General features: G+C 40.2%; 1 protein-coding gene across 1 annotated transcript in view; it reads right to left on the reverse strand.

The window, feature by feature from the left end:
• LOC117519362 (kynurenine--oxoglutarate transaminase 3-like) overlaps positions 1-23,358 on the reverse strand; it is a 57,152-nt gene that overhangs the window by 10,325 nt on the left and 23,469 nt on the right. Inside the window, exons 3-8 of the mRNA XM_034180714.1 lie at positions 20,132-20,193; positions 12,581-12,725; positions 2,776-2,925; positions 2,567-2,653; positions 2,329-2,451; positions 2,096-2,216 (exon numbers count right to left, since the gene is read on the reverse strand). Coding sequence (XP_034036605.1) covers positions 2,096-2,216; positions 2,329-2,451; positions 2,567-2,653; positions 2,776-2,925; positions 12,581-12,725; positions 20,132-20,193 — 688 coding nt within the window. The remainder of the gene's footprint in view (positions 1-2,095; positions 2,217-2,328; positions 2,452-2,566; positions 2,654-2,775; positions 2,926-12,580; positions 12,726-20,131; positions 20,194-23,358) is intronic.

Genomic DNA, 23,358 nt, shown 5'->3' on the forward strand with positions numbered 1-23,358 from the left:
ATACTGCTGCTCAAAGTAGCTGGCCCTGCATGACAGTACATCAGGGGCATGTGTCAGGACTGAACAGTCACCTGACATAACTGCAGTGGGACGGAGTGAGGAACAAAGTGCTTTGATGCCTCTGTAAATAGGTCAAAGGTCACTAGACCGCAAATAATGAGTCACCTGATCAAAGTTTCCTCAAACAAACACATCCTTATCCAATCTCAGGACCATGAAAGCCCACTTCCCTCAGATCCCTGTACAGCCTAGAATTTCCATCAAGCCATGCACTATACTTAGTGCTGAATCTCAATTCTACCCCTTCCCTCTCTTTTACATGGGCACAAGAGAGAGGGGTGTCTCAATTCTCTTTTTGGAGTGAGGTGGAGGGGTAGGCGGAGGGCTACAAACCGAAATCTGGATGCACACTCCAATTAGAGGGGTAGGAGGAGCTTACCGCTGTCTCCACAGAAACAAACACGGCACCCAGAGCTGCACAAATGTAAGAGGCTTTCAAAATACGCTGTTTAGAAAGTTATAACTTGCCAAAAAACTTTACAGGCAGTTGCCTATGACAGCAACGCGTATGCTGCTGGATGCATGTTGCGTATTTTGTCGTTCTGTAGAATATCGTAACTTCGCTCGTGTGCTGAGGCGTTATAATGCATATACACACTAACGCTACGTTAAGACACTTTTATATCTCACACTGGAGAAAATCTTGATAAAGTGTAAGCACGTTAATTTGTATGTTTATAAATCTTTGGATAATATTAACCCCTGCTGCTGGATATCAAGGTCTGTAACGTGTGATTTTAGTAAACAAACAGGGAGCCCTGAGGCACACTCGTCTCCTAATAAGCTTTCAGGCAGATAAATAAGAAGTTTCACCAATGGGAGTACGTTGGAAAATACATACACACACATGTATATGTGTAACACATAACCCGATAACCCACATAATCCTAATAGACTGATATTATTTGTCAAGGACATTTCTAAAGGAAATGGGGCTGGATGCAAAAAATGGGAGAATCTGAAAAACAAATAAGGTTAACAGAACTAGACGCAGCCCATAACACACATACAGGTGCTGGTCATATAATTAGAATATGATAAAAAAAAAGTTGATTTATTTCAGTAATTCCATTCAAAAATGACAGACTTGGGGCCTGGAAAGATGACTTATTAATCGATCTGTCAGAGAAAGACTGTCAGAAAGCATGCATTCTAGTGCACACCAGATCCATTAACAATTGATCCAGTTTAAATGGTTGATGCGGGTGTATGTAACACCAGTAAACATAAATTGTTATAATGGTGATGTACTTGATGTGTGTTCAAAATGTACAGAACACAGAAGAACATTGATACATTGTGGTATTGTTAAAAAAAAAAAAAAAAAAACAGCTGTTATTGGGAAGAGATTAAAAATGTGATGGATAAAATTGTTTCCAAAAGTGTGATAATGGACCCTAAATTGTTTTTACATGGTCTCTACACTGAGAAGCACAATTACACTAAGGATGAACAGACACTTTTGGATTTAGGCTTAATGCTAAACAATGTATATCCCAATGTTGGAAGAAATCCCATAGACTAACACTGGACCAATGGCTACGACAAATGATACTGACTCTCCCGCTGGAAAGGATTACATATGTTGAAGGTCAAAGTGCATGAATTTGAGGATACTTGGAGGCCTTTTATTTCATGTGTTGAAGGGATGTAAATGGAAAAAGACTGAGTTTGGGACTTGAGTTTGGGTTGTGCGGAGACTGCAGGGGCACATGTTTGTTTGTTCTGTTTTTGCTTTGTGTGGAAAAAAATTAATCGATTCTGGAAAAAAGGAGCATTTCTTTAATCCATTATTTAAAAAACATTTTGTACAGATTAACTTTTCACTTTGTGATTAAATATTACATGTAGATTTTTGTATATATGAGCTGGAAATTTGAAACATGAAACAACAAAAACATGTACAGTAAAAGCAAAAGGGAGTGAGTACATATTGTTAGTATTTTATGCAGAGTGAATGTTGCTGATTTTACAGATATACATAAAGTCAAACTTCAGGAAACAAGTGAGTTTTCACTGGTAGGTGGAAACATACCAATTTTGACATGTTGGTTGCCTTTGTAGACGAGCCACTCATAAACCTCATCACTGAAGCACAGAGTGTCGTGTTTAATACAGAGGTCAGCAATCATTTGCAGCTCATCCTTGGTGAAAACCTGCAGGAAAGAAAGTAACAGCAGCAGGTATAATCAACTCAAAGTAGGTTTTCTGTCTGTAACAGCAAGTGTTCATGTGTGTCACTCATAATGAGCTTGGATGGACACATACCTTCCCAATTGGGTTGTTGGGGGTGTTGATTATGATGGCCTTTGTTTTCGAGTTAAATTTACGTTCAAGTTCATGTGGGTCCAGGAACCAGTCAGCACTTGTGATCGTATTCTTTTCAGACTTCTAAAACATTGCAAAGCACACAATAGTGTCACATTTGGAAAACAGGAAAGTCTGGAAACTATTTCAGTCTTGTACTGTAAATACTTTATGTCCACATAATACACATAAAACTTACAAGACGTAATGGTATCAACACTGGCTTGGCTCCTGCCATTCTCACCATAGGAACATAGCAATCAAAGAAAGGTTCTATGATGATGACCTTAAGAAAGGGGTATTACAAGATCAATACTACACATCCTTAATGAAAAATGCCTTGAATGATATAATCTAGAATTAAATTACCTCAGTGTCTGACCCACCAAGGACAAGGAAAATACTTACCTCATCTCCCTCTTCCACTAGCCCTTGAATACTGCAGAATAAGGAACCATATCCCCCAACTGTCACCAAAATTTCTTTGAAGGGTTCAATCTCATGTCCATAGACCTTCCCATAAACCCGGGAAAGGGCTTTCACCAAAGATGGATGACCCTTTAAAATCAACAGAAAACAAAATCGATGAGGACGATGATGAAGACGGCTGCTTGCCGTCCCTTCCTCTAGTGAACTCTGTCTGAAACAGAGGACTTCCCTCTGGTGTTACAGATGGACATCTACATGACAATGCAACAGACTTAAGCCCTGGTCCCACCGAATAATGAGCCACGTAGCATTTCTTTTTTGTTTTTGGTACGAGTCCAGTTATTCAACAATTGCGGGAGAATACTGGCTCAGAGAGGCAGAATATTCATCTCTGAGCATGGCGCGAATGTCAAGAAGTTCAAAATTTAGCAACAACAACGTGGGCAGTTTATGTACGAGGCACAACCCCAATTCCATTGAAGTTGGGATGTTGTGTAAAATGTAAATAAAAACAATACAATGATTTGCAAATCCTCTTCAATACACCACAAAGACAAGATATCTAATGTTCAAACTGATAAATTTTATTGTCTTTGTGCAAATATTGAGGCTGCGAGGTCAGAGTCTGAGCATGGTGTGAAAAAATAAATAAATAAACAGACAGCTTTTTAATGATGGAAATGACTCTGGTCCCACATGCGAGGGGTTTTTAACAGAAATATATTGAGCTCAGACAGGACATTTTATCCGATGTAAGCGAAAAATCCATTGTATAAAATGTGTTATATACGGTGTTTATTATGTGGTAAACAATACAAAAACTTTGTAACTTTTTTTTGTCCGGTGACTGAGAATCCGGTTTATATAATGACTGTTTAGGTGAGTTTTACTGTACATGGGATTGAACAATAAATTTACCTCACAAAATCTGACGATAATGTCGGCTTCCATCCCACACAGCTTTTCCCAAATTTTTCTTCTGTTTGGATCTGAAGGGAATCTGTACATCTTGAAGCCCTTGTTGTGTCTATTTGTGCATCCAAACGCACAGCAACCCGGGATTTTCAGTAAATAAATAAATAAAACAGCTGGATTTACATGCAGACAGACATGCAGACATCAAAAGACTGCAGGATACAATATAACTCTTAGACAAAACATCCATGAATTGCAAATTTGAATAAACATGCCCTTAATGCTAAATGTCTGTCATTAGACGCTTTATTAATCCGTCTTTCAGGGAGGAACGATTAACACTTTTATTAAGGTGCACATTTGTCTCAATATTTGTAAACCACAAAATCCAATATGCTTTATCCAATAATGACCGTTATCTCATTATGAGAGATCGGACTAGCACCTGGATTGCCGCTCACATTTCCAGATGTACTGCAGGACGGCCTGCTGCCTCGTAACATCCTTCACCAGATCACAAAGTTCAGAATCTGTTGGCTGTCCAAAAAAAAGTAAAAAAAAAATTTGATAGGATGCCCAAGTGTCCTTGGACATTCCTCTGTGTTGGATCAGAGTTCTAAAGAGCAAATTTCTTAGCAATCTATGCAATTTATAGACAAATAAAGCTGAGCGGAGTTTCCTAAAACCATGATGACATATTTTGGGGCTTGAGGACATCAACTCTGCGAACCTCCTCGCTGAGAGACAGACCGACAGAGAGACAGAGACAAATACACAGAGAGAGCGAGAGACAGACAGAGACAGAAAGAGTGCGCTTTTTGTCAGTCTGTGCTTTTTCAGATTATTCAGATCAGATTATTACAGTTATCTGATTACTAACAGTTATCTGATTATTATGGTTATGTAAACGGGGCACCTGTCCCCTTTTGTTTGGTGGTTTATTTTGGTTGTTACATATTCTGGTTCCTGATGCTTGTCTGCGCCACGACTCCATGTTCATCCACTGATCCCTCACTGTCTGACTACTCTTTGCATGTTTACAGTTTGCATTTTGGGTTCAGTTTATACAAATCACGACAATTATGGACAGCAGAATGAAGCTGGGCCAGTGTTAAAAACCAAAAAGTCACCCTTCAGAATCTTCTATTTGACTTATTATAAAAAGACAGAAAAAAACATGTAATTTCTGATCATTCAGAAAACTGATAACTAAAACTGAAATTGACATAGAATTGACAATGGAATTCTCAAACTTTAGGACCTACAGTAGTGTTCAGTATAATAGTAGTGCTATGTGACTAAAAAGATTAATCCAGGTTTTGAGTATATTTCTTATTGTTACATGGGAAAAAAGGTACCAGTAGATTCAGTAGATTCTCACAAATCCAACAAGACCAAGCATTCATGATATGCACACTCTTAAGGCTATGAAATTGGGCTATTAGTAAAAAAAAGTAGAAAAGGGGGTGTTCACAATAATAGTAGCATCTGCTGTTGACGCCACAAACTCAAAACTATTATGTTCAAACTGCTTTTTTAGCAATCCTGTGAATCACTAAACCAGTATTTAGTTGTATAACCACAGTTTTTCATGATTTCTTCACATCTGCAAGGCATTAATGTTGTTGGTTTGGAACCAAGACTTTGCTCGTTTATTATCAATCAATCAATCAACTTTTTTTTTTATATAGCGCCAGATCACAACAGACAGCTGCCCCAAGGCGCTCCATACTGCAAGGCAAGGCCATACAATAATTATGAAAAACCCCAACGGTCAAAACGACCCCCTGTGAGCAAGCACTTGGCTACGGTGGGAAGGAAAAACTCCCCTTTAACAGGAAGAAACCTCCAGCAGAACCAGGCTCAGGGAGGGGCAGTCTTCTGCTGAGACTGGTTGGGGCTGAGGGAGAGAACCAGGAAAAAGACATGCTGTGGAGGGGGGCAGAGATCGATCACTAATGATTAAATGCAGAGTGATGCATACAAAGCAAAAAGAGAAAGAAACAGTGCATCATGGGAACCCCCCCACAGTCTACGTCTAAAGCAGCATAACCAAGGGATGGTCCAGGGTCACCTGATCCAGCCCTAACTATAAGCCTTAGCAAAAAGGAAAGTTTTACGCCTAATCTTAAAAGTAGAGAGGGTATCTGTCTCCCTGATCTGAATTGGGAGCTGGTTCCACAGGAGAGGAGCCTGAAAGCTGAAGGCTCTGCCTCCCATTCTACTCTTGCAAACCCTAGGAACTACGAGTAAGCCTGCAGTCTGAGAGCGACGCGCTCTAATGGGGTAATATGGTACTACGAGGTCCCTAAGATAAGATGGGACCTGATTATTCAAAACCTTATAAGTAAGAAGAAGAATTTTAAATTCTATTCTAGAATTAACAGGAAGCCAATGAAGAGAGGCCAACACAGGTGAGATATGCTCTCTCCTGCTAGTCCCTGTCAGTACTCTAGCTGCAGCATTTTGAATTAACTGAAGGCTTTTTAGGGAACTTTTAGGACAACCTGATAATAATGAATTACAATAGTCCAGCCTAGAGGAAATAAATGCATGAATTAGTTTTTCAGCATCACTCTGAGACAAGACCTTTCTGATTTTAGAGATATTGCGTAAATGCAAAAAGGCAGTCCTACATATTTGTTTAATATGCGCCTTGAATGACATATCCTGATCAAAAATGACTCCAAGATTTCTCACAGTATTACTAGAGGTCAGGGTAATGCCATCCAGAGTAAGGATCTGGTTAGACACCATGTTTCTAAGATTTGTGGGGCCAAGTACAATAACTTCAGTTTTATCTGAGTTTAAAAGCAGGAAATTAGAGGTCATCCATGTCTTTATGTCTGTAAGACAATCCTGCAGTTTAGCTAATTGGTGTGTCCCCTCTGGCTTCATGGATAGATAAAGCTGGGTATCATCTGCGTAACAATGAAAACTTAAGCAATACCGTCTAATAATACTGCCTAAGGGAAGCATGTATAAAGTGAATAAAATTGGTCCTAGCACAGAACCTTGTGGAACTCCATAATTAACTTTAGTCTGTGAAGAAGATTCCCCATTTACATAAACAAACTGTAATCTATTAGACAAATATGATTCAAACCACCGCAGCGCAGTGCCTTTAATACCTATGACATGCTCTAATCTCTGTAATAAAATTTTATGGTCAACAGTATCAAAAGCAGCACTGAGGTCCAACAGAACAAGCACAGAGATGAGTCCACTGTCCGAAGCCATAAGAAGATCATTTGTAACCTTCACTAATGCTGTTTCTGTACTATGATGAATTCTAAAACCTGACTGAAACTCTTCAAATAGACCATTCCTCTGCAGATGATCAGTTAGCTGTTTTACAACTACCCTCTCAAGAATCTTTGAGAGAAACGGAAGGTTGGAGATTGGCCTATAATTAGCTAAGATAGCTGGGTCAAGTGATGGCTTTTTAAGTAATGGTTTAATTACTGCCACCTTAAAAGCCTGTGGTACATAGCCAACTAACAAAGATAGATTGATCAGATTTAAAATTGAAGCATTAAATAATGGTAGGGCTTCCTTGAGCAGCCTGGCAGGAATGGGGTCTAATAAACATGTTGATGGTTTGGATGAAGTAACTAATGAAAATAACTCAGACAGAACAATCGGAGAGAAAGAGTCTAACCAAATACCGGCATCACTGAGAGCAGCCAAAGATAACGATACATCTTTGGGATGGTTATGAGTAATTTTTTCTCTAATAGTCAAAATTTTGTTAGCAAAGAAAGTCATGAAGTCATTACTAGTTAAAGATAATGGAATACTCAGCTCAATAGAGCTCTGACTCTTTGTCAGCCTGGCTACAGTGCTGAAAAGAAACCTGTGGTTGTTCTTATTTTCTTCAATTAGTGATGAGTAAAAAGATGTCCTAGCTTTACGGAGGGCTTTTTTATAGAGCAACAAACTCTTTTTCCAGGCTAAGTGAAGATCTTCTAAATTAGTGAGACGCCATTTCCTCTCCAACTTACGGGTTATCTGCTTTAAGCTACGAGTTTGTGAGTTATACCACGGAGTCAGACACTTCTGATTTAAAGCTCTCTTTTTCAGAGGAGCTACAGCATCCAAAGTTGTCTTCAATGAGGATGTAAAACTACTGATGAGATACTCTAACTCCCTTACAGAGTTTAGGTAGCTACTCTGCTCTGTGTTGGTATATGACATTAGAGAACATAAAGAAGGAATCATATCCTTAAACCTAGTTACAGCGCTTTCTGAGAGACTTCTAGTGTAATGAAACTTATTCCCCACTGCAGGGTAGTCCATCAGGGTAAATGTAAATGTTATTAAGAAGTGATCAGACAGAAGGGAGTTTTCAGGGAATACTGTTAAGTCTTCTATTTCCATACCATAAGTCAGAACAAGATCTAAGATATGATTAAAGTGGTGGGTGGACTCATTTACTTTTTGAGCAAAGCCAATAGAGTCTAATAATAGATTAAATGCAGTGTTGAGGCTGTCATTCTCAGCATCTGTGTGGATGTTAAAATCGCCCACTATAATTATCTTATCTGAGCTAAGCACTAAGTCAGACAAAAGGTCTGAAAATTCACAGAGAAACTCACAGTAACGACCAGGTGGACGATAGATAATAATAAATAAAACTGGTTTTTGGGACTTCCAATTTGGATGGACAAGACTAAGAGACAAGCCTTCAAATGAATTAAAGCTCTGTCTAGGTTTTTGATTAATTAATAAGCTGGAATGGAAGATTGCTGCTAATCCTCCGCCCCGGCCCGTGCTACGAGCATTCTGACAGTTAGTGTGACTCGGGGGTGTTGACTCATTTAAACTAACATATTCATCCTGCTGTAACCAGGTTTCTGTTAGGCAGAATAAATCAATACGTTGATCAATTATTATATCATTTACCAACAGGGACTTAGAAGAGAGAGACCTAATGTTTAATAGACCACATTTAACTGTTTTAGTCTGTGGTACAGTTGAAGGTGCTATATTATTTTTTATTTTTGAATTTTTATGCTTAAATAGATTTTTGCTGGTTATTGGTGGTCTGGGAGCAGGCACCGTCCCTACAGGGATGGGGTAATGAGGGGATGGCAGGGGGAGAGAAGCTGCAGAGAGGTGTGTAAGACCACAGCTGTGCCTCCTGGTCCCAACGCTGGACAGTCACAGTTTGGAGGATCCAAGAAAATTGGCCAGATTTCTAGAAATGAGAGCTGCTCCATCCAAAGTGGGATGGATGCCGTCTCTCCTAACAAGACCAGGTTTTCCCCAGAAGCTTTGCCAATTATCTATGAAGCCCACCTCATTTTTTGGACACCACTCAGACAGCCAGCAATTCAAGGAGAACATGCGGCTAAACATGTCACTCCCGGTCCGATTGGGGAGGGGCCCAGAGAAAACAACAGAATCCGACATTGTTTTTGCAAAGTTACACACCGATTTAATGTTAATTTTAGTGACCTCCGATTGGCGTAACCGAGTGTCATTGCTGCCGACGTGAATTACAATCTTACCAAATTTACGCTTAGCCTTAGCCAGCAATTTCAAATTTCCTTCAATGTCGCCTGCTCTGGCCCCCGGAAGACAATTGACTATGGTTGCTGGTGTCGCTAACTTCACATTTCTCAAAACAGAGTCGCCAATAACCAGAGTTTGATCCTCGGCGAGTGTATCGTCGAGTGGGGAAAAACGGTTAGAGATGTGAACGGGTTGACGGTGTACACGGGGCTTCTGTTTAGGGCTACGCTTCCTCCTCACAGTCACCCAGTCAGCCTGCTTTCCCAACTGCTCGGGATCTGCCAGAGGGGAACTAACGGCGGCTAAGCAACCGTGGTCCGCACCGACTACAGGGGCCTGGCTAATTGTAGAATTTTCCACAGTGCGGAGCCGAGTCTCCAATTCGCCCAGCCTGGCCTCCAAAGCTACGAATAAGCTACACTTACTACAAGTACCGTTACTGCTAAAGGAGGCCGAGGAATAACTAAACATTTCACACCCAGAGCAGAAAAGCACGGGAGAGACAGGAGAAGCCGCCATGCCAAATCGGCCAAGAGCTAGCAGCCACGCTAACCCAGCGGACTCCCAAAAACACGCAAAGTGAATAACGTGCAAACAATCTAGAGGTGACCCAGCAGAAGGAGCGCTTAAGTCAAGGCACCAGACAGACCACGAAGCAGCACAGGCAACGCACGGCAGCAGTGCTAGAAAATAAAATAAAAATCCACCAGACAGGCCATGAAGCAACACAGATAACGCAGGGCAAGAGTACTAAAAAATAAAATAAAATAAAAATCCACCAGACAGGCTGTGGAGGTCATTGCTTGTGGTCATTGTCTTGTTGAAACACCCATTTCAAGGGCATGTCCTCTTCAGCATAAGGCAACATGACCTCTTCAAGTATTTTGATATATTCAAACTGATCCATGATACCTGGTATGCAATATATAGGCCCAACACCATAGTAGGAGAAACATGCCCATATCATGATGCTTGCACCACCATGCTTCACTGTGAACTGTGGCTTGAATTCAGAGTTTGGGGGTCATCTCACAAACTGTCTGCGGCCCTTGGACCCAAAAAGAACAGTTTTACTCTCATCAGTCCACAAAATATTCCTCCATTTCTCTTTAGGCCAGTTGATGTGTTCTTTGGCAAATTGTAATCTCTTCTGCACGTCTTATTTAACAGAGGTACTTTGCGGGGGATTCTTGCAAATAAATTAGCTTCACACAGGCGTCCTCTAACTGTCACAGCACTTATTACAGGTAACTCCAGACTGTCTTTGATCATCCTGGAGCTGATCAATGGGTGAGGCTTTGCCATTCTGGTTATTCTTCTATCCATTTTGATGGTTGTTTTCCATTTTCTTCCACGTGTCTCTGGTTTTTTTTGTCAATTTTAAAGCATTGGAGATCATTGTAGATGAACAGCCTATAATTTTTTGCACCTGCGTATAAGTTTTCCCCTCTCCAATCAACTTTTTAATCAAACTATGCTGTTCTTCTGAACAATGTCTTGAACGTCCCATTTTCCTCAGGCTTTCAAAGAGAAAAGCATGTTCAACAGGTGCTTGCTTCATCCTTACATAGGGGACACCTGATTCACACCTGTTTGTTCCACAAGATTGACGAACTCAGTGACTAAATGCCACACTACTATTATTGTGAACACCCCCTTTTCTACTTTTTTAACTAATAGCCCAATTTCATAGCCTTAAATAGTGTGCATATCATGAATGCTTGGTCTTGTTGGATTTGTGAGAATCTACTGGTACCTTGTTTCCCATGTAACAATAAGAAATATACTCAAAACCTGGATTCATCTTTTTAGTCACATGGCACTACTATTATTCTGAACACTACTGTACATCTGTCACGACAGTCTGATTAGAGGTTTATGTCATCACTCCAATGAAATATGAGCAGCCCACAAGACAAATCTGTCTCTTCATGTATTATTATTATTATCTAATATATAAAGCTGACTGTGTGTGAGTGTGTTCGCTATACACAGCCACAGCAATTAAGCAATCCACACCAAACCTGCTATGGTGACTGGGGGCATCAAGTAGCGGCTGGCTAGGACGCATTTTAATTACAATCCGAAGGGGCCAGTGCGCACCGTGTGCCAGTTAAACTGCATTTTAGCAGTTCAAATGTACATGCTGTGTATGGCATGCTAGAGCACTGCAGTGATATGACATGCTATCACCTTTTATCATCAGTCAATTGAGTCTCATGAATGTCACAAATTGCTCTATGAAAATTCATGACAACAAACACACAATGCAATGCAACTTACTATATCTTAACTAAAGTGAAATGAAATATACAATGACATGGCCAAAATTCATCTTTATTACCTGTCCATAGAACAGGTAACTCAGCTAACTACAACCCCAATTCCAATGACGTTGGGATGTTGTATAAAATGTAAATTTAAAAACAGAATACAATGATTTGCAAATCCTCTTCAAATGAGCTTGGGCCCAGAGAAGGCGGCGGTGTTTCTAGATGTTGTTGATGTATGGCTTTCCCTTTGCATGGTAGAGTTTTAACTTGCACTTGTAGACACAGCAACGAACTGTGTTAACTGACAATGGTTTACTGAAGTGTTCCTGAGCCCACGCAGTAAGATCCTTTACACAATGATGTCAGTTTTAATGCAGTGTCGCCTGAGGGATCGAAGGTCACAGGCATTCAATGTTGGTTTTCGGCCTTGCCGCTTACTTGTAGAAAGTTCTCCAGATTCTCCTGAATATTCTGATTATATTATGGACTGTAGATGATGGAATCCCTAAATTCCTTGCAATTGAACACTGGGAAACATTGTTCTTAAACTGCTGGATTATTTTTTTCATGCAGTTGCTCACAAAGTGGTGATCCTCTCCCCACCTTTGCTTGTGAACGGCTGGGACTTTTGGGGATGCTCCTTTTATACCCAATCATGAGTGTCCTCAGTTCCCAAAGGCTTATTGAGTGTTGTTAGAAGGAAAGGTGATGTAACACAGTGGTAAACATACCACTGTCCCAGCTTTTTTGAAACGTGTTGCAGGCATCCATTTCAAAATGAGCAAATATTTGCACAAAATTAGTTTGAACATTAAATATCTTGTCTTTGTGGTGTATTCAGTTGAATATATGTTGAAGAGGATTTGCAAGTCATTGTATTCTGTTTTTATTTACATGTTACACAACGTCCCAACTTCATTGGAATTGGGGTTATTATTATTATTCCCAAATCCAGTCAGGTTGAGAAGGTTGCAGTGCTGCTGCACGTTACCACATTCACCACCTCACTGATGTGCTGTGGGCAAACCTGCAGTGTTTTCAAATGCTTTCACGAAACTGTAACAATTAATCGATCTTACAAAGCCTCTTGTGTACTGGTTCATCCTGTCCACTGATGTAGCCTTCACCAGCGCCTCCTTGACATAAGAAGGTGGAGAAATGTCTGGATAACCTTGGCCCAGATTAACAATGGATGGGTCTGCTGCCACTGAGGTAAAGGCCACCCTGAAGTGACAATGAAATTCATTATTAGTCAGACTGCAACAGAAAGACAATTTTGTATTGAAAGTGTTTGTGAAACTTTTGGAAATGGTTAATGTCAGCGCAGACTTTAGCCAGTGCTGGACTTTAAGTGGCCTGACATGGATCTTTTAGGGTTCCACAGTTTAAGGGAAGACAGATTTAAAGTGCAACTGACATGGTTGTTTATGTTTTACATAACAAGACTGTACATAAAGTACCAAGTCCCAACTAACACACTAAAACCACAATTTACAGACAATTTTTATGAATTTATAAGATTTTAAATTTCCCATGTGAATTTCCCCTTCTAAGTTCCTACTGAAGCTGCGAGGCGCATGCAACTCCAGGAAGTCAATCAATCAATTTTCAATCAATTTTTTTTATATAGCGCCAAATCACAACAAACAGTTGCCCCAAGGCGCTTTATATTGTAAGGCAAGGCCATACAATAATTATGTAAAACCCCAACGGTCAAAACGACCCCCTGTGAGCAAGCACTTGGCTACAGTGGGAAGGAAAAACTCCCTTTTAACAGGAAGAAACCTCCAGCAGAACCAGGCTCAGGGAGGGGCAGTCTTCTGCTGGGACTGGTTGGGGCTGAGGGAGACAGCTGAATGTGGGACAGCTACAAAATGTATCTATATTTGGAGTGCATTTTTCTGCCAATTGCTTTGCGGAAATGGGAATAAACATGATGCAAAAACACACGTTAAAAGCCAGAAGTACTGCCTGTTTTTTTTTCCCCCCACTGCAGGCCATCAGATACATTATCTAATTCGTGAGAAGGTATGAAAATGCAACTGTTTTACCAATCCATTACAATATACATATATTATAAATAATTACCTTTGAGACCCGATTCCAAATGCACTCTCAACCACACGACGAGCATGAGGCAACCTGTAGCTGTAGATAATTTTTCTGTGATTCTGGGAGCGATGAGAGAATGGTTTCATCAGCCAAGTTCTGAGAGCAAATGCATCATCGGCTACGAAATGATTATTTTACATAGTGTGGCATCAAATGGGACAAAGTGGGACGCATTGGCACAATGAATTGCACTGCAGTGCGGGAATCAAATATGTGCAAGTGTCAAAGTGCCTTAACATGTTTCTTATATATTATGTAAAAGCTAGCGAGAAATAAACACTTCTAAAAATTAAACTGCTGTTTTTGTAACCTGATAACATGTCTGGATAATTTTCAATACATCTCACAAATGTCAGCATGCACGCGCATTACATACAGTGAAAGGTAACTTCCGGTCATTTCAAAAACTCATGTGCACCCACACACACACACCCTCCTGCAGATTCCGTTAAAAGGTACACGCTCATATGGCTGAGGGTATTTTAGCATTGTGCTACAGTTACTAAGACATTTCAAGACCTTTAAGACCCTGTTTCACAGAACGCCCGTGCTTTTTTTTGAAGTATTCATTCATTTTCTGAACCCACTTATTCCAGTTATGGGTCACGGGGTTGGACCCTATCCCAGTGGTCATGATGATTGACAATGTTAGTTCATTCATAGGCATTAAATGATGGCATGGAGCATCACGGTTTAGTGGTTAGCATGAGTTCCCTCCCTCCCTTCATCCCACATCCAAAAACATGCAGGTTGGGTGAATTGGAAACTTAATTGATCCAAAGTCTGAGTGTGAATTTGCACGTCTGAATACGTGGCCTTCCAACAGACTAGTGTCCTGTTCAGGGTGTACCCTGTCTCACGCCCTATGACTGCTGGGATAGCCCCCCCACCCCCCCTTACCCGCTTACCCCAATTAATGAATGAAATGTTGACACGGCAGGATGTACCGATGTTATGGAATTGTGGTTCAGATATTTTTGGTATAAAGAAAAAGCATAGCACACTCAAAATATTGATGTCTTATTTAGGACATCAATATTTTGAGTGTGCTATGGTTTTTCTTTATATTTGAGTTACTATACTCAACAAAAATATAAATGCAACACTTTTGGTTTTGCTCCCATTTTGTATGAGATGAACTCAAAGATCTAAAACTGTCCACAATAAAAAGCCACTCTGAAAGGTGCAGTTTTGTTTTATTGGGGGGGGATACCAGTCAGTATCTGGTGTGACCACCATTTGCCTCATGCAGTGCAACACATCTCCTTCGCATAAAGTTGATCAGGTTGTCAATTGTGGCCTGTGGAATGTTGGTCCACTCCTCTTCAATGGCTGTGCGAAGTTGCAACGACGAACTGGAGTCAGGTCGAGACCCTGATGAGGACGACGAGCATGCAGATGAGCTTCCCTGAGACGGTTTCTGACAGTTTGTGCAGAAATTCTTTGGTTATGCAAACCGATTGTTTCAGCAGCTGTCCGAGTGGCTGGTCTCAGACGATCTTGGAGGTGAACATGCTGGATGTGGAGGTCCTGGGCTGGTGTGGTTACACGTGGTCTGCGGTTGTGAGGCTGGTTGGATGTACTGCCAAATTCTCTGAAACGCCTTTAGAGACGGCTTATGGTAGAGAAATGAACATTCAATACACGAGCAACAGCTCTGGTTGACATTCCTGCTGTCAGCATGCCAACTGCACGCTCCCTCAAATCTTGCGACATCTGTGGCATTGTGCTGTGTGATAAAACTGCACCTTTCAGAGTGGCCTTTTATTGTGGACAGTCTAAGGCACACCTGTGCAATAATCATGGTGTCTAATCAGCATCTTGATATGGCACACCTGTGAGGTGGGATGGATTTTCTCAGCAAAGGAGAAGTGCTCACTATCACAGATTTAGCCTGGTTTGTGAACAATATTTGAGGGAAATGGTGATGTGTATGTGGAAAAAGTTTTAGATCTTTGAGTTCATCTCATACAAAATGGGAGCAAAACCAAAAGTGTTGCGTTTATATTTTTGTTGAGTGTATTTCTGCATATGCACCTCAGCAGAGGATCTTGGTGTGCATTTTTTTTTTTACATATTTATTCAAATATTTTTGGTGTCAGATAATTTGATTAGATAGAAATTTATTGATCCCTTCAGAAGAATCCCTCAGGGAAATTGAGGTTCCAGCAGCATTGTATAGCAGCACTCAGGGTAAGAAGCACACAGAGTATCAAAAGTGAAAGGAAAAGAAAAGATAAATAAAAAAAACAGTTTGTAAATACAAATATATACACCATATAAATACCAGACATACTAATCAATACTAAAGTAAGAGACTTTTTTTAATATTGCTCTTCAACACATATTTTTACTCCTACAATTCTGCACTGTCAGTATAATATTGTCTTCATCCTACAATCCTGCTCAGTCCAATGACACTACGCACATGAGACAAGGTAAGAGGAATTAAATTAAATAGATCAATTAAAAATAAATAAATCAATAAAAACCTTTCTGCAGTTCCAGGAACATGAATAAAATACAGGTGCATCTAAAAAAAAATATGAATATCATGAAAAAGTTCAAGATTTTTTTGTCAGGTATTGCAAAGAGTGAAAATTTTACATATTCTAGAGTCAATACATAGAACTTAAAATGTTTCAGTAACTTTTTAAATTTTAATAATTACAGCATCCTGCTCCAAAAAAAATAGAAAATGCATATCTCAACATATTAAAATATTGTATCTCAAGTTACTATTTAGTTCAGTACACACAACCACAATCACGGGTAAGACTGCTGACTTGACAGGTGTCCAGAAGACACTCAAGGACACCGTCCACAGGAAGGGTAAGCCACAAAAGGTCACTGCTGAAAGCTTTGGCTGTTCACAGTGTTCTGGATCAAAGCATAGTCATGGAAAGTTGACTGGATGGGAAAAGTGTGGTCAGAAAAGATGCACAAGCAACAGGGATGACTGCAGTCAAGCAAAGTCAATTCCAGAACCTGGGGAAGCTTCATAAGAAGTGGACTGAGGGTCGAATCAGTGTACCAAGAGCCACTATGCACAGATGTGTCCAGGAAATGGACTGCATGTGTTGTATTTGTAGTGCCAAGCCACTCCTCAACCCCAGACTGTCAGAAACATCTTACCTGGGCTAAGAAGAAAAACAACTGGATCGTTGCTCAGTTGTCTGAAGTCCTCTTTTCAGATGAAAGTATTTCATTTTTCATTTGTAAATCAAGGTCCCAGAGTGTCCAGACAGAGTGGAGAGGCACAGAATCCAAGCTGCTTGAAGTTCACTGTGAAGTTTTTACAGTCAGTGATGATTTGGCACCATGTTATCTGCTGGTGTTGGTCCACTGTGTTTTATCACATCCAAGGCCCAGCCATCTACCGGAAGGATTTAGACTAGAGCAGGGGTGCTCGTTAGCAGGCTTTTAATGAGCCTTTCACTGGATTCAGGTGTGTTGGAGCAGGGAGACAAGAGTGGCAGGAAGGTAGATCTCAAGGACAGAACTTGGGCCCCCCTGTTTTAGAGCACTTCATGCTTCCATCTGCTGACAAATCTTCTGGACATGCTGATTTCCTCTTCCAGCAGGAAGAAGAAAACACAGTGCCCAAACTACTAGTGACTGGGTTGCTGATCACTGTGTTACTGTACTTGACTGACCCCACTGACAATGCTTCATATATTCTCTGTGAGGTATTGTCAAGAGGAACATAAGAGACACCAGACCCAACAATCCAGGTGACCTGAAGGCTGTAATCAAAGCAACCTAAACTTCCAGAACACCTCAGTAGAGCCAAAGGTTGACCGGTTCCATGCCACAATGAGGCAGGAATTTATTCAAAGGGAGCTGCAATCAAATACTGGGTGCATAAATAAACATTTCAGAAGTCTGATATTTCTGTATTATAAAAATGTTTTTAAAAGTGTTGTGCTGAAATTTTCTAATACTTTAAGATATGAGTTTTCTATTTCACTGGTCAACATGATTTTTCTTGCATGGAGTTTTTCAACAGATTTTGTGGGCACTGAATACAAATCTGTAGTTAGTTTTGCTAATCACATCATGTTTTTGAGATATGAAAACATTTTTTTAATCTGATATTTTTTGCTGAAAGTTAAAAAAAAAAAAATCACGTATTTAAGCACCCATATATGGAATAATGTTTACAATGGAAAGCAGCTACTTTTATGCTTGCACTCTTTTTGATCATTATTGATCACATTATACAATTACTGTGGCAAGTGGTTAATGCGCTTGGTTTCAGTTCAGAAGGCTCCAGGTTCAAATCCCACCCCTGCCACATTTCTCCATGTAATGTGGAGTTGCGTTAGGAAGGGCATCCGGCATAAAAGATGTGCCAATTCAACATGCAGATCAACCTTGGATTTGTTGTGGCGACCCCGAGTGCAAACAAGGGAGTAGCCGAAGGGACTTTCTATTGAGAAAAAAAAAAAAAAAAATACAATCTGGAGCATTATGCTCATCAGAAGCTTTGTTTTTTTTTCTTTTTTTTTTTTTTTTTTTTTAGTTTTGGGTGTTTCTCACTAAATTTAATTTGCAGATTTAAACCAAAAGCATTCAAAAAAGTAACACTGTCACTTTAAAATGATCAGTAGTAGGACTGGCTATACAGAGAAGCTCAATCTGCATTCCATACCTCAGCTGCTATTCCCTCTTCTTCTTCATCATCATCATAAGTGGATGAAGATGTGGAAGAAGTAAACTCATCCTCATCAATGTCTGGGAGCTTGGTGACAATGGGTACGGGTACTTATTTCATCACTGTGGTGAACCGCTCGCACAGCAGATGGTACGCTGAAGTATTACAAGTGTTTGTTTTTCTTATTAAATCCCTTGACGTTTACAAGGCAGAAGTAGCGGTCATCTGAGTGGTTTTTCAGTTCTCTCCAAACCATTGGCACACTAAATTTGAGCTGAGTATTCTTTCCTTGAGACCAGGATCTCAGTGTTTCAACACAAGTTGTGCAAACATGGTGAGGCGCCCAATTCTTGTCCTTGTCACCAAGTGGTCCTTCGAAATAAACAAGGTACACTCCTTTGATAAAAGTATCGATATTATGTCTGAGGTGGTAGAGTGTAGCAATCACAGATTTAACAGAAAATATCTGGGTCATTGCAACACTTCCTTCGCTTGGAAGTCGTAGAAATGTTAACTACCTTAGCGTAAAGAAGAATCAGGGCAAAGTCTTCACTGAACTGTAAATTGCTGAACCTGTCACACAATAAACATTCATGTTAAGAAACGTATGCTGTTACAGTCAAACATATGTTGAAAACTTTACTATTTTGTCTAGAAACAGCTATTTTTCTAATTTCGTGTCTATTTCTCTTATCAAGCATTGAAGCAAAAGTTGCAGTCTTGCTCACCTGTTCGGCACCATATACGATATTATGGCTCATTGTTTGCATTTTGTGAACCCGGTTTAAAAACTGTGCTTCTGAAGCTGCTTTTGTGCATGATTAGTGGCATCAAACTTGTGAGTGAATGAAAAATGACTGCATTTATATAGCACTTTTCCATCTGCATCAGATGCTCAAAGTGCTTTGCACATCAATGGCTCACATTCACCCCGATGTCAGGCTGCTGCCATGCAAGGCGCCCACTACACACCGGGAGCAACTAGGGGATTAAGGACCTTGCCCATGGGTCCTTAGTAATTTACCGGTCAGGCTGAGATTTGAACCGAGGATCCTCTGGTCTCAAGCCCAATGCTCAACCACTAGACCATCACCTCCACTCCCCTGAGTGAATGAGCAACTTTTAATCCATCAGTACGGAACATGTAGATTGCAAAATAATGTGATGGGATAGATTCAGCACCCCAAAAATGACCCTAAATCAGTTCCCAAAGTCAAGAAAAATGCAAGAAAAATTCTTCTTTTTGTTGACCAGCAGATTTTTTGGGTGCTGTAGGCCATAATTATCAAAATAAAAATAATAATAATGAAAAATTACCAAAATATTTTAGTTTCCATGTATTGAAACTACAATATGTAAAATTTTCACTCTGAAGTATTGAACTTCTTCACGATATTCAAATTTTTTGGGATGCACTCGTACATTGATTTTTTACCAGATTTTGTTCCAACTGGGCCTGAAAATTAACTTTCCATGTTGGGCAAGAGGGCACGGTGCACTAGTCACACAATAGCATTTACTCGCCACTGCTTAGCCCTGTATAGTAAAATTGCATTAACTGCAAAATGTTTTGAATTCCTTAGTTTTCTGCTTTAGTGAACTTTGTTATTTTACATGTTTAACAAAAACATTTAATGATGGCAATCCCATGTCAAAAATAAATGATTACGTCAGGTTTTTTTTTTTTTTTTTTTAGTTTAACCGACATGTAAAATGAATTTACATAACACCTTTACTCAACACAGCTAACGTCCACATGATGGAGAAGACACTAACAAAAAAGTTTGTTGGAAGACTTGCGATCAAAAGTCTTATCCTGTTTTGCCAAACCTGGAGATGAATATTTTAAATGTTCACCTACCAGACATTCTTATCCAGGCCATCAATCCTTTTTGTACATGTGTGTCGCGATGCCATGATCTGCTGCAACAGAAAAGCAAGACATGACAGAATTTTAACTGACTGGCATAATTACATTATGTTTAACATTGTGAAAACATTAGTTTGCTTGAGTTTTCTTCCAATAACCATAAACACTGAGCACGTTTTCCCCTTACACACAATCCGTTCATTGTTCTTGTCTTGTAATCTGTCCAGTTAATGTTGCGGCATGAGTGGGTTTTTGTGTTTGTTAGGTTATGTGGGTCTTCATGGTTTGTTTTACCACCTGATTTCCTTAAGGTTTGTGTGTGTAAATGTGTGTCTGCATGCTGATTTACTAACACTGAACACTGAGGGTGTTGTGTTCCAACCCTTCTCCCTGTCTGGCACCCTGTCAAACGTTGCTTTTTTGGTCACTTATACTTTCTCCTTTAGTTTCTACTTGTTTATGTTGGTTACTTAGGTTTCTTTGTAGTTTACTGTCTGCACTTTGTCTATTCTCATCTGACGTGTGTTCGTAGGCGGTTCCATGTCAGCTCTTCTCCCTCACAGCTGCTCCATATTCCATTACAGCACCTGCCACTCATCTGTTTGTTTTGTGTCACTATTTAAGTTGTCACTGTTCTGGGGCCTGTACTACGAAGCGGGGTTACTGGCTTATCAGGGTAACTTCGGGAGTAAGTTGATGACGTGTGGAGTACATTCCCGGTTAACCCGTACTATGAAAGGTGGATAGGTTTCGATCGAGGCATGCTGCCACGGCAACTTACGCTGTGCGCCAAACCTGCTCCGAGCAGGTTATGTTCTAGGTTAGCGTGAGGTTTTCGCTTAACCACTCCCTTTATAAGTACCGTCCATCCACCTGCATCACTCCGAAGACAATGCCGGCCTACCTGGATGATCCGTGTGATATTGGAGCAGAAATTGTGAGGGGCTCTCTCCGCAGGGTGAGGGTTTTTAAAGACCGCCAGAATCCGCTGACATACCTGGACGATATTCTCTATGAAAGATATAGATTCTCAGCCGAGGGAATTCGTTATCTTTGTTAGCTGATCGGGCCAGAAGTCTGTAAGATCGCCCATCGTACACTGTAAAAAAAGACTGTTTTTACAGGAAAACGCTGGCAGCTGTGGTCACCAGGGAATTCCTGTAAAAAATACAGCAGTTAAATGTACAAAAAAAAAAAAAGAGCTCTTGTTTGTAAATTTAACAGTTCCCCTAATGCGAGTCAGCCGTGGTTCATTCACTGTAAATCCATATACATATGTCTGTAATGTTATCTACTGTGCTGCTGTATGTTTTACAGGAATTCCCTGGTAACCACAGCTGCCAGCGTTTTCCTGTAAAAAAAAGTCATTTTTTTACAGTGTAGCAATGCCCCGACGATTGAGCAGATAATGTGCCTTGCGCTTAGATATTTTACCAGTGGACAATTTATGTAGTCATTCATCGGTGATGCTGAACATCTGAGCAAGAATACTGTATCGTATGATTCGCAAGGTAGTACTTGCTCTGTCTAAACTGCTGGATGCATCTGTCGTTTTCCCTGGCCATTTATCCGCAATGCAAATCAAAGAAGGGTTTCATGCAATCGTGGGTAATTACTAATATCAAAATAGGTCTAATGCATGTCCATTAATTAGGCGAAGTGGGGCTTATCAAGCTATGAATATAAACCTACCGTTCTGAAGGATGTTTTTATATTTCATCTTCACCTGCTGCCAGGTGCATTTGGCACTGCTATTGCATCTGACATATTGACAGGATTAGGAATAGCAATCATACAGTCAAGGTAGCCTATTTAGGAACCATTACATTAACCTAACATTTATTAGTAGGTGTCAAGGATTTTATATAGTTCATGCTTATATTATCATTTATTTCCTTTTATGACTACATGTACTTTTCCTCTTTGTGAGGAGGTTTTAAAAAGAGACTTGTTGTCTGCATTCTTCATGATTGAGCAAACTATTTTTCATTTTGCATAAGTGCCTTATCCTGTTTTTGACGAGCCACAAGGCTCATGTCGCAGGAATGGAAGGTTTCAGCCACTACCTTGCCTTGCTATCTCCCTCATGCAGACATGACTCGTGTAACCTCTCCGACTGTCCTTGTTTGTTTTTTCTCATGTTGGTGTACTAAACAAAAAGCCGAGCCAGAGGAGGGGATTTTAGGAGAGCTTTGGAGCTGAGCACTTACAAGCTGCTACTGCCCGCTCCTCCTCCTCTGCGCAGAGCATAAAATATATTTGCACCTCTCTGACTGGTTTCTTTACAGTGTCTGTGCCTCTCATTTCTTTAAAACAGGGTGCAAACCCAACAGTAGGCCTATGCCCACTTCTGAATCGTGTTGCATCTGGGCGTAATTAATGGAAGAGGGGCATTTATTTTTACACATAGACATTCCACAGGTTAATCATCTGTAAAAGATTTGGAGAACAATTACACATTTACCCGATCAGCAATACACTGCCAACAAGCCTGTCTTGCTTTATTGGCAGACGATGTGTTCGATTTCCCCCTTAACGTTAATTTAAATTCCTCGTAGCTCCGCATAATAATTGTGCATTCTTCTCCGGTAAAGTAAGGTGACCGCGCCATCATTGAAAAATGATGACAAGTGCTGCAACCTGCCCCTTTGATGTGAACGCGCACATACTCCACTTAGGTTAACACAGGTTCAACAAATCAACATCTTATTTAGCGTCGTAGTACCGGTTAACACCACTTGAGGCACCCAGGTTTTGTCAACCCCGGTTTAAGAGGTTGACCCTGGGTTACATCTGAGTAAGTTAACCCCGCTTTGTAGTACAGACCCCTGGTTTGGTTGTTTGTTTATTTTCTTAATGTTGTCCATTGTCATGTTTGTTCCTCCTGTTGTTGCTGTTGTTCTCCCCAACACACCTCCTTTCACCTGAGGGTTTTGGACTGCAACCCATCTTTGGACAGTTATGGCACTTTGCTGTTAAATACATGAGTATTTCTTTCATCCTCTGTGTGGCTGTCTAGTCTGCATTTTGCATTCATTTAAGAGAAATCATAACAGGACTGCATCTGTCAAATGCGCAAAATTCAGGAAAATGCAAATAGTTTAAGTTTACACATGCAAGATGATTTATTAAAGTCAAAAGGAAATTTTAGCAGTGTTAATGTCAGTATTTTGTAGTAGTTTTTTTTTTTTAATTCTGAGAATAAATGTCTGTAACAG

Source organism: Thalassophryne amazonica, chromosome 10 (genome assembly GCF_902500255.1).
Source record: "Thalassophryne amazonica chromosome 10, fThaAma1.1, whole genome shotgun sequence".
Classification (NCBI taxonomy): Eukaryota; Metazoa; Chordata; class Actinopteri; order Batrachoidiformes; family Batrachoididae; genus Thalassophryne; species Thalassophryne amazonica.